Below are 12,306 nucleotides of genomic sequence, written 5' to 3'. Positions count from 1 at the left end.
GAACGCAATTATCATCGTTCGAGCTTGAGTTTCACAAGGAACCCAGGAACCCAAGAACCCAAAAATATTCAATCTCGGAAGGTCATCTTTCTCCGCGCGTATCGCGACTCATTTATCACAGTGTCTAAATCGATCATTTAATCAAGCTGAAAAGGAATCCCTATGAACGCGGCTCATTTATCATTAGCTGCCATCATCTCTGATTAACTTTTGATCTCGTTACGTCGAAGCACCTCGTTATCCGGATTACGTCTGCAATCGTAACCAATAACTAAGTGAGCTTGCTGTCGAACAACGTCCAATTTCGATCCTAATCTTAGTTTCTTATGGTAGCTGGGAAAAGAATAGAAAAGGAAAACTAGGAGACGAGATGTATGATTTACGAGGATAATTGGGAAGAAGTTGTGAAAGAGAAGTTAAAGGTTCCGATTTTTTAATAATTATTAGAAATTTTAAGGTGAAATTAAAGAGCGAAAATTAGAGCATCGACAAGCTAATTAATTGAAAACTAAACCTTTATTTGCCAAAGAAAGTTTCTGATAACAAGTAAAGATCTCTTTAACGCTAATAAAACTTAGCCTTACCCTAGACCGAAGAATTCTCAGATATATGTCACGATAATATATGGCTTATAGAAATCAAAGATTTACCCCATGTTAAAGATGGTTAATAACGTTAGAAATCGGAAAGGGAATCGGAAATGGAAAATCCAAAACTATCAGACGTAAATTTCTTGCGTTTCTTACAATAAATTTTTTGTGAAAAACTTCGTAAAACAAAAAGTCGGAAGAATCCTCTTGGTTTTAAATATATCACGTCAAACGTAAATTTTTCACACTCGACTAGTAATTCATACTCGATAATCCCTGAAAACTTTTCACCTAAAGATAAATAAATCGAAAGACCAATCCCCGTATCTTTAAACATACGTCGCCACTTGACGAAAGAATTTTCTCAAATCCAGACTTACCAAATGCAAATTTCTCGGACTTGTCAAAAGTTGCAAAAAAATTGATACGGTAGCGACCGATCAAAGAGCAACCTTTTCATCATAAAACACGCGCGGCACTTTGCAAACATATTTCTTACTTTCATTACCAATATACTCTGGAACGACCAGCTCTCTCAAAGAGGCTTGAAAAATGGGAAGAACAGTAGGACAGGAAAAATTGGCATCTCCTTGACGGCATTGATCGTATATCGCCGACCAACGACATAGCTTGCGAAAGACTAATCGCGTCGGTCTGATGGGCTTTCGTGTGCAACTTAACGAGAGTCAAACTTTAAAGCGAAGCTCTTGCACGTCGATTCGGTAGCGGCAGCGGCAGCAGCAGCCAACGAAGGTGGAGAAGAAGATGGTGACGCGCGGCAAGGGGTCGCAGAGGCCTGCGGCGAGCAGAGATTAAATCGTACCATGGTAAAGAGCTAATCTGTCCGTCTCTCTGCTCTTTTCTCTTCCGGCTTCCTCCTGCGGCTCATTCCTCGTCCCGCCTCATTCTCCATCACCCTCTTTTCATCCCTTGTCCCAACCTCCCTTATCCATCGGGGCTTTCCATCATTTTTCCTTCTTCGTCCTTCGTCCTTTCTTTTCTTCCTGGAAATGGAAACGTTCGAACCGTTCACGGTGGCCAACCCCCCTCGTACTCTTTTCCACGCGCAGAGCACAGACCTTGTAACAGAAGACTCCGTTGAATTCCTCGTTTGGCTGTCGATCAAACGTTCAACTTTACGTTTTTTCCACTCTTTCTTCCTATCTCTTGCCGAGCCAACCCTGCTTTTTGACACAGTGATTCTCTTTCGTGGTCGTTTCATAGGTTATCCAATGAATGAACAAACAGATTTCAATCGTTTCGTTTTCTTCGTTTCGTGCGATTGCAACGGTGGTGCATTGGTGGACGTTTATCTCGACTGACCGAGTAACTTGTTTTAAGGTACACAGCTGCGTAGGTGAAGAAGAATTTTCATCGTGTGCAACTTTCTAATTCACGTTGGAAATTTTTTTGATAAATGTGTCGAACGAACAATTTCCTACGAATCTACGTCTTAAAATAATTAATACGAAATCACTATTTGCCCAGCTACTTTATTTTAAATTATTATCTATTGTCGTTAAATCGAAATAGAAGATATAATAGTACCTAATTATTGTACGACTTATATGAAGATTTAACCTGATAACGAAATATATTTTCACAAAATAATCAACGAAACATCGTTGAAATTTTCTTCTTCCGCATGATGGACACTAATTTTCAGTTTCTACATTCTAATTAACATTTTGAAGAATCCTTTCGGTTAATTGAACAAATTATAACGATATTTTCAACCTTTTCATTAAATTTATTACACTGATCGAACTACTTTTCAATTCTTCACAAAAGGTGATTTATAAAAATTTGAATAAGTTGTCTGCTATAGAATAACTCGAAGCATGCAATTTATTATTAGTCAACTCGTACAGAATAGAAAATAGTGGTTTGAAGATCTTTTTGCCAGCAGATAACAATTTTCGTAATGTATTGAGAAATCTGTTCCTTATTGTATCTAAACAAGCTTTTTCCGCGAAGAATCGATCTGTAAAAATTAAAGTATATTATCTATCTACGGCAATCAGAAACTTGCAACGACTTCATAGTTGAAAATTATCAGCTCTACAAGTCTCTCCACCTTTAGAATCTTTAACGATTATTTCTCCCAGAGATAATAATTTTTATGTCTGTTACTTTCAATCGTCAATTTTGCGAAGAATTGAATGGCAAAGATTAAACGAACGGGCATAACAATTTTTACAGCCTCTATTCTTTCGTTCCACGGAGATTTTTTTCAAGTCCTTCCTTCCCTCTCGAATAAATCTCGCTTGTAGAAAAAGCTACACTTTAACCGACGAGGATTTCCATAACCTGGACGAAAGGTCGTCCAACAATGTTTCAGATAACTTTCAGCTTCCACTTCTCCTTAATTAATTAACTTTCTTATGTACTTGGTACCCATCGACGATTTCTAACGAACAATTCCACGCGTGTGTCTCGATTATATTTACATATCTTTCTTAATTCCCTTCGTTCGCTTTACCAGTTATTCCTTTGGTCGCGGCTGCTGAAATGTCGGCAATGCGTTTCGAGAACTGAGAAGCAAACGAAGGTCGCAAATAAGAATTTCAGCCCCTCGTCTCCGAGAATAAATGTCAAGAATTTCATTATTCCTATTTTTCTACAATTCCTCGACTGTAAGATCGCGACAGAGTTTGTTTTCCCCTCAGTGGAATTATTCGATAATTCAACCGTTTTTTTTTTTATTATATGTATATACAGTGACGAGCAGAAGTGTAAACACACTCCGCTGATTTTATGTAAAAGGCGATACTACGACTAATTTTTCAAGTGATCGGTAAAAATTAAGTAACAGTATCTACAAGCTGCGTCTGATTAACGAAATGTAATATTTTATAATAATTGTGTTTTGAAACAATGTTTACAGTTTTACACGTTTCGTTAGAAACGTTTATGATAGCATGTAAATGTCAGGGAAACGAAACTGTCAATAAGCACTGATTGTCCACTGTTTCGCAGGCAACTGTTCCACACCATTGTTAGATTACTTTTCAGTTTGATATGCTTAATCCAAGATGAAGCCACTTAGTGAAGATAAAAAGAACAGTATTATTTGTTTGTGTGATAAAGGTTTGTCGTTGCGGCAAATTGCAGAGAAATGTGGTGTCAATCATACGATAGTTGCAAGAATAAGAAAAAAGTATGTTAGTGCACCAATTTCTTCACAAAACGATAGACCTCGACTTATTTCGGATAGAGCAGCACGTGAAATTGCACACTGTATTCGGTCGGATAGTTACAAAACAGCAAAAATTGCTGCTCAGGAAATCGAAATAAGTGCTAGCGAATGGACCATTCGTCGCTCTTTAAAGAGAATTGGTTTACGAGCGAAGGAAAAAGAAAGTAAACCAGCTCTTTCAAACAAAAATATTAAATTACGAAAACAATTTGTTGACACCTACAAAGGATGGACGACCGAAGATTGGAAAAGAGTTATATGGAGTGACGAAACAAAAATTAACAGATTCGAATCCGACGGAAGGTCCTGGTATTGGACTTCATCCGAGAATAATGATCAACCAGGTGGTACAAAACAAACTATGAAGTTTGGCGGTGGCTCAATTATGTGTTGGGAATGCTTTACTCACAGAGGTGTTGGTCCCTTAGTTCGAATCGAAGGTATAATGCGAAAAGAGCATTATTTGACCATTCTACAAAGTAATTTACCTTCTGTAGTTAATTCTATTGGATATAACGAACGTGAAGTAATATTTCAACAAGACGGGGATCCTAAGCATACTGCAAAAATAGTTAAAACCTGGCTAGAAAATCAAAATTTTTCTATGATGACGTGGCCAGCACAAAGTCCGGATATAAATCCGATTAGAAATTTGTGGTCCATTTTGAAAAGAAGGCTAGCAAAATATAATAATCCACCTTCAGGTGTTCATGAATTATGGGAAAGATCACAACAGGAATGGTACAATATTGAACCACAAATAATTAAAAATTTAATTGACAGTATGCCTCGTAAATTAAAAGCATTAAAAGAAAGTAAAGAAAAGTGGACGAAATACTAGGTTGAAACCTTAATTCGACGAGTATAATTGAAGTGCAAAACTGTAAACGTGGTGGTGAGATGTCCATTTTTGTAAAATGTCCTGTACATTATTAATGTTAATGAAAATGAACTATTACATTTCGTTAATCAGACGCAGCTTGTAGTTACTGTTACCTAATCTTTACCGATCACTTGAAAAATTGGTCGTATTATCGCCTATTACATAAAATCAGCGGAGTGTGTTTACACTTTTGCTCGTCACTGTATATATAGGTCGGAAATGAAAGGACATCGGATCCTTCCCTTTGGAACTTCGGGAAAATCCCTCAACACCGTAATTTAGATTCTACCATAGGCGTAGTTAAACAATTGTCGTCATTCAATCCGATTGTATTTGTTCGAGATTTGTGATAGTGGGCTTGGGCTCGAGGCGACAACCAGTCGCCGAACGTAGCTGCGGTCAACGGATGAACGTTTTGTCTAACAAAGGTATGGAGTAATAGTATAGCTCTTCTTAAAAAGAAATAATTGTAGCGGCACTTGACAATAAATATTCTCCGGGTAAGATGATTACCAGATGTCGATGCACCTCCATAGTACATGTGCAGTTAGCCTGAGGACTCGTTATAAATCTTAAGATTTAGTTAACTAAGGTCCTTCAAACAGACAAACAGTCTTTGTCCCAACTATGGGAAGATAGGGGAAATTTAATTTTTACACGAACGACGCTTCCCGCTAGCAACTTTCCCTCAAGGGAGGCTAGCATCCTTCTCTGGCCACTAACTTGAAAATTGACTAATTAACAGTAACGTCAATTTTCCTCATTTTCCGAACGAAGGCTTTCCTCGACGAATCCGATGATCTCGTGTCCTTGGACACACATCATCATAGTTTTCCTCTGCAGCAGAATCGTTACGGAAAGTCATTCCCTCGTGAGGTCTCATTAACGAGTTACATAGCGTCATTACGCTCGATGAATATTTTAACAAAGAATTAGTTTAGTAATACTTGTACCGTAGACACGCAAGTCGAGTACAACTTGGACTTTGGAAGAAAGCGCATTTTGTTATCCCGTTGACCGCGGTTTCGTTATTGAACCTAGGATCATTGTCATTAGCATCTCGAGTATCTAATTACCATGGTTGTCAAATTCTGTAATAATCATATTTGCACTAGTCAATATCTTTTCTATTGCATAACAACAATGTCTAATCCAAATGAAGATTCGTTTCACGCCCCTAACTCTAATCGTAATGTGAACCCGATATATATGTCGGAGATGAAAGGAAAACCGGAGCCTTCCCTTTGCAATTTTGGGAAAGTCCTCTAATGCTTTAGCCTAGATTTTATCATAGCTATAATTAAGCAATTGTTGTCATTCAATCTGATTGTAATTGTTCGAGATTTGTGATAGCGAGATTGGGCTCGAGGTGACAACTGATCGCCGAACGTAGCCACGGTCACGGGATGGACGTTTTGCCTGACGGAGGCGTGGAGTGGTTGTATGGTTCTCCTTAGAAATGTGGTTGTGGCGACATACGGCCTCAAGAACGGGCCTAACCACATGGGATTGTACCACGGAGGTGTCAATATAATGGGACACACGTTGTATTAATAATCAAATTCCAGGCAGAAACTGCTTAGCAACGGCGATTGGAAATTTCTCGATGCTTCCAACGAGTATATAACAAACAAATGCAATCGTACAGCGAGGAAAATTTCCATCAGTTTATTATTCGTGCGATCGCCTTGGAGAGTGACACATCGAGCAGCTTATACCGAGCGTCTCAGCAATCGTATTTTGTGCCTAAAATTACTCTACGCATAGTAAAGAGTTATCCCGTTGACCGTGGATTAGTTTGAACCCAAGAACATTGTTAATAGCGTTCATTAAACTCATTATTCGTTAAACTTATTATTCGTTAAACTTATTATTCGTCAAACTTATTATTCGTTAAACTCAATATTCATTATACTTTGTAAAAGTCTTGTATATACGTGTAAATATAATCTCTGCTTCGTAAAACGATGGCTAATCCAAACGAAGAATTGTTACGCGCCCTAAATTCTAATGTTAACCCGATATATATATATATATATATATATATATATATATATATAAAACTTCAGGTTATTATATATATATATATATATATATATATATATATATATAATAGATATTAAATATTTTTTATAATAGTGGATAATTATTTGTGAAGATTGTACGCGAAAGCGATACATTGCAAATGGATTATCGTGTTCTTCTTTGCTTACTATTATATACTATACTATACTATACTATACTATACTATACTATACTATACTATACTATACTATACTATACTATACTATACTATACTATACTATACTATACTATACTATACTGTATCATTATGTATATATATATAGGAGAATGAAATCATTTAGTATCTCGTGAAATAGTACTCTCTTTAGTCTTTCATTTTCATAATTTGGAAATGTTTCAGCTTATATGTCGATTTAATATTCGCTGAATAATTTCAAAGCTGAATGAAACGTCGTTCAATATTCAGCCATAGCTTCGTAATTCTTCTTAGCACGCGCATTCCAACAGTATTCATTTGACAACCTGAAGTTTTACAACGCACAAATTCTCTCAACTCTTTTGTATTATTTGCAGTTTAATCATCTTTCTACATATATATTTACTCGATATTGCACAATTTCAAACCAATAACATCGTCGTATTGACTAAAATTTATATACTAAAATTCCAAACGATGAAAAAGATGAAAGTTAAGAAGGTTTATTTTAAGAAGTTTCAAGGACTTTCAATCTTAAAGAGGATCTTTTCCCCTCGGCACTTACACAGAAAATTCTACTTTTCATTCTCGTACCATCTTTATCGAAAGAAATCGAAACCAACCGCTTTTTTTTCACATGGCAGATTTTCTTTGTAAAAATGCTAACACGAAGTACTTATCGGAAATTCATAGATCTACAGACTATCTATCATTATCGTCGCAACTAAAATAACAAAGAAAATGAAATATACCTTTGTAAACTAAAGTCTACGATAAACTGATGGATGCTATTACGAGATTCCTAATTAAAAAAAAAAAAAAAAGAAATAATAATAAATAGTATCCAAAAGCCTGAAATCTCTCCGAACCAGATAGTCGAATGTGCATTGTCGATCTACGAACTTATCTGCTATGAAACAAAATTTTTCAACCGGAAAAAAATTACTTATCACTGTATATTCTACCATTCTTAGTCTACCATAGGATTCCCCATACTCTGAAACCCTACTCTCAAATCTCTCTCAAACTTTCGTGTCGGACAAAAGACTTCGGCATCGTAAAGATCCCACCTTCGGGATCAGCCAGCCCCTTTACCATCCACGTAATCCATACACGATTAGGCCGATGAAAATTCCGGCGGAAGCTTGTATTCGTACGAAGACTACCAACTCTTGCTAGCGGACAAAAACGTCGTTGGGTCACCGCGGGGGCGGCGACTCGAAACCGAGGGGTGGAGGCTTTGGCCGTGCCGAACGACGAGGATTTCGAAGCGAAGCCCTCGTCTGGGTTGGGCAAACTGACCCAGATAGGTGAATAGTAAATGCACCCTCTACACTCCAGCCAGCAACCTCCGTTTTGCGGAAAATATCTCTTCCCCCGTTCCTACTCTCTCGGACACTGTACCAGCCTTTCGTCGCATTGCTCCGCTTCCAACCCTCGCCAGTGAGTGGACAATACAATTTCGAAATATGAATCAACGCGAGGGGATGGCCAGCCCTGTTTACACCCGCTCCGAGACAACGTCAAAGGATGAAAATGTATCAGTCAGTCGATGGACGGCAGAAAGGGAAAAGTTGCCGTGGTACTTTTTATTTATTCCATTCCTATTTTTTTCTTTTGTTAATCCTTGTAATAGAGTTTATTGCTTTTTTTCCTTTCCTCTAATTTTGCTTGCGGACGTTTATACATAAATTTTTCACGTCGATACGATTACTAGGAACATTTGCAGATGAACCATGGACGAATTTTTTGGTGTCATCGTTTTTTTAATCATCATGGAGTGGTTATTGTTCTTTCTTTCTTTATTTATTTATTCATTTATTAATTTACCTATTTATTCAATTGTAGAAAAGTTTGCGTCCTTTTTGAGTTAGTTAATAGGAAATTAGTTAGTTAATTTTGAGTTGGTTAGTAGGAAAATGATAGGGAGAATTGGTTCGTTAGTTTTATCGGAAAATTGTGGCTCCTTTCAAAAACAGTGGCGGTTGTTTGCGAATGAAGAAAGCAAAAAAAGCAGACCGGTGCGATAAACATACCAGTGGATATTTTATAAAATGTAATCAGGATATAAGCAGCGTAAGTAAACAAGTGATGCAGAGTAAAGGAACAATGTGAATAAACAAGGTAGGATGTCAACAACAAGCAAATCAACGATGTAAGCAAACAATTTGAACCTTGAACTATATAAACTAGTACAACTAGAACTATAAATAAACTGGTAGGAAAATAAGCAAAGTAATAGGTGGCGTAGGATATAGTAATTGCAATTTCACAGAAATTTTCTGTCATTTAGAAGCAAAGGTATGTAGACGCGCAAATCAATCCCAAGAACCATAGAAAAATTTCAATCGAACTACGCGCCCGCTACTGGGGGAAGATTCACCCAAGGGGTACTATTATCTATTGTATAAGTAGATTATAATATTTAAGAAACTTTAATAATCGTTGTATTTAATTTCAAGTTTGTGCTGAAAGTGTTATGCCAAAGTATTTTTCCAAGTATAGCGCGATTTTCTGAAACTTATCCTTGGAACGCTCCAATGCGAAAGTATTTTATCGCTTTTATACAGAACTCGGAGGTTTATCTAAGAGAACCGAAGAATCAGTTAGGGAGTCAGAGACGGGCGGAAAAAGCCGGGACAACGCGCTCGGTTCTCGTTTATTCAAATTACTTGTGCCGGAACACACCGTGATCGCTTATCCCATCGAAACGAATTGTTATTTTGTTAAGCTTAGCCAAAGGTAGAGAAGCTCGATTATTTCGACTCGATGAATTTCAATGTTTGCCTCGTGCTGAACCAACGAGATTATTAACATCCAGCTCTCCGTAGAGAACGTGCTAATTCTCATGGAAATTTTCGTGAAACGAAGAGAATTGCTTTAACAAATGCTAAATGGAATCTTTGTTTGCACGATGTCTTATTTTGCTCATCTTTTTCCGACGAATAACGCTATTTTAAATCGTCGATTTAATCGTGTCCTCGTTCTCACTCTACTCACCACTATTATCTTACCTTTATCCATGCACTCCCTCTATCTCGCTACTTTCGTTTTATTCCCCCATCTTTTTGCGACGAAGAGTCGTCGACGATCCGCAAGTCCGCAAATCTTCAAATTTCATCGACCGCAATGTATCAAGTCTCCTCGTTCGCGGAATCCAGAATAGCAATTAAGGATTCCATTCTTAGATTCCGTCGTAGCCTGTCGTTCTCTGTCGTTGTCTGCCGTTGTCTGCCGTTGTCTGCCGTTGTCTGTCGTTGTCTGCCGTTCTCTGTCGTGCATGCAGCATCGCATAGCATCGCGCCACCGCAATGACCACTATGCAGGACTGCTATGTGACCCCACGAGGATCAGCATGTGATCGCGCGCGCGTGCAATGCACCATCGCGGCAGGCATCCTGTTCTACCACTGTTTACGTGGAATTCGTGTTGGTCCTCTAAAAAATTGAGGCCAACAACAATTGCAAAGGTATTTGCATGTTCATAGCTAAGTTACGAAATTGCCAGTTTCTAGAATTTGTTAATAACATCGTGTATCGTTTATTATCATTATATCGTCACAATTGGATTAATATTTATTTTTGAAATCTCTTATAATTGTCTTACGATTTCATGAAATAGCGCTCGTTTTTCGCCAACATCTATCAACACGTTTGCAGCTAAATTCAGAAATTGTTTATTTCTGCAATTAAGAAAGCGCGGACAGTTTAATTTCAAATGCTCCGTACTCGTGCTCCGTAGTTTCGGTAAGAATTACTATCCATGACATAAAAACGGCACAACAACTGACATCCAATATAAACGTTTCATTCTTTTTGACGATGTCTTGTTGTCAGGATAATTTACCATTGCATTAATTATACCGCGTACCAAGCGTTCAGCCGATTATTCCCGATCGAAACAATTTTCTTCTCTACTTATTTTTTCGCCGATTTTTCCAACAATCCTTACATAAAATTATCACCGTAACTTGAATAGAAAATAATTTAACCAAATCACTTGCTACAAATAATCTGCCGTACCGTTATAACTCGATACTTCCACTCGACTACTTCCTTCGTCCGAACAACGTTTCCAAAGACCTTGAAGATTGCCGAAATTGCCACAGGGGAATAGAAGGTCCATGGTCGGACATCGTTGACAATCAGATGACAAAATGCCCGAGCAAAGTCAAGCTTTTCTCACGTACGATTAAACGGTGTCAAGAGTAGTTCAAGTCGATGTTTCCCTTCCATTCGTTCTGCACTTGGTTCGATGACTTTCATTCGACGAAAGATATTTCAACGGGATACACGACGACTGGTACCTGGTACCGCATTCTGCACGCCGGGAACACGTAGTAAACCAAACCCAGATAGTCCAGATAGCCCAGATAGGTAATTAGCTGGCTAAGCACTAGAGTACTCGGTACACGAGGATCCTTGAAACAGAATGTAGCTTGGAGGTGAAGAAGCGTACGATGGCCCGCGAGCAGGCGGAAGCAGGGACAAGTAGAACGGTAGTCTGCCTGCGGCATGGCAGTGCCGTGACTAATCTGGATCTGTGGCTGAACAAGTGCCACTTGACTAGCCTTCGTCCGGGAGTTGCCATCACTCAACGACCACTTTGCGCCCCTACGACCTCCTTAACATAATATACATATAAATTATATATATGTATAGATAAAAGGTGCCTAGAAATAGGCTTCGAATAATTTCGCGAGCTAGTGTAAGTAACGTTTTTCTACTATTTCTACTATTCTTTACGGAACGGTACGAAATACGGATGTATTTACTGCACTTTTACGTGATTCGAAGAAGCTGTTTTGCAATCGAACGAAGCGGAAATAGAAATGTCAAGGTGCGATGCCGAAACTCGACTCGAAACATGCCTTAAGATATTATACAGAGTATGGTATATGTATACACCTCGCTCACCCTTCCCCTTTGTCTCTTACGATAGTTTCTACGATGAAGCGAGATTCCAAGCGAGCGCTACTTGCATTCTGCGGATCGAAATTCTTTAGAACCTGTGGATTATCGTGCATGTTACACCTGTTTCCCCCTTGGAAATTTCGACATCTTGTCTTTCACTTCCAGATGTGAGATCCGATCGAGATAGTAAAATTTCAGTCGAGAACTGTCTGAATTTGGTTAATCTCTCGATTGTGGAGCAGACAGATGACGGGCCAGTTCATTTCCGTTTGGAGATATTTTTGTTTTTGTTCGAGTATTTGTTCAATCTAAGAAGCTGCTTTGCAAATGCAAAGATACATACTTCAACATTCTTTGATTAAAAGATAACAAATTTGAGAAAAATGATTGAAACATAATAGATTATTCGCTTATATAGAGTTTACAAATATTACTTTTAAAGAAATGCGAACGAATTTGTCATTCAACTTAATACACGTTTCAAATCAAATTATTATATT

At 38.0% G+C, this 12,306-nt stretch overlaps 2 protein-coding genes across 3 annotated transcripts in view; one reads left to right on the top strand and one right to left on the bottom strand.

The window, feature by feature from the left end:
• Positions 1-12,306, bottom strand: part of Mitofilin (inner membrane mitochondrial protein mitofilin) — a 97,056-nt gene that overhangs the window by 9,892 nt on the left and 74,858 nt on the right. Inside the window, exon 15 of one of the 2 annotated variants that reach the window (XM_069122337.1) lies at positions 10,401-11,516. The exons of the other annotated variant lie outside the window; for it this stretch is intronic. Within the exon in view, the coding sequence (XP_068978438.1) occupies positions 11,487-11,516 (30 nt within the window). The 3' untranslated portion in view covers positions 10,401-11,486. Of the gene's footprint in view, positions 1-10,400; positions 11,517-12,306 lie in introns of those variants that run through there. 2 annotated transcript variants of the gene reach the window in all.
• LOC138184433 (U-scoloptoxin(05)-Sm1a) overlaps positions 1-12,306 on the top strand; it is a 67,138-nt gene that overhangs the window by 29,185 nt on the left and 25,647 nt on the right. The window lies entirely within an intron of this gene.

Source organism: Bombus flavifrons, chromosome 10, assembly GCF_040668555.2.
Source record: "Bombus flavifrons isolate JBK064 chromosome 10, iyBomFlav1_principal, whole genome shotgun sequence".
NCBI classification, from domain to species: domain Eukaryota; kingdom Metazoa; phylum Arthropoda; class Insecta; order Hymenoptera; family Apidae; genus Bombus; species Bombus flavifrons.
This window is presented reverse-complemented; position numbering and strand designations above follow the sequence as displayed.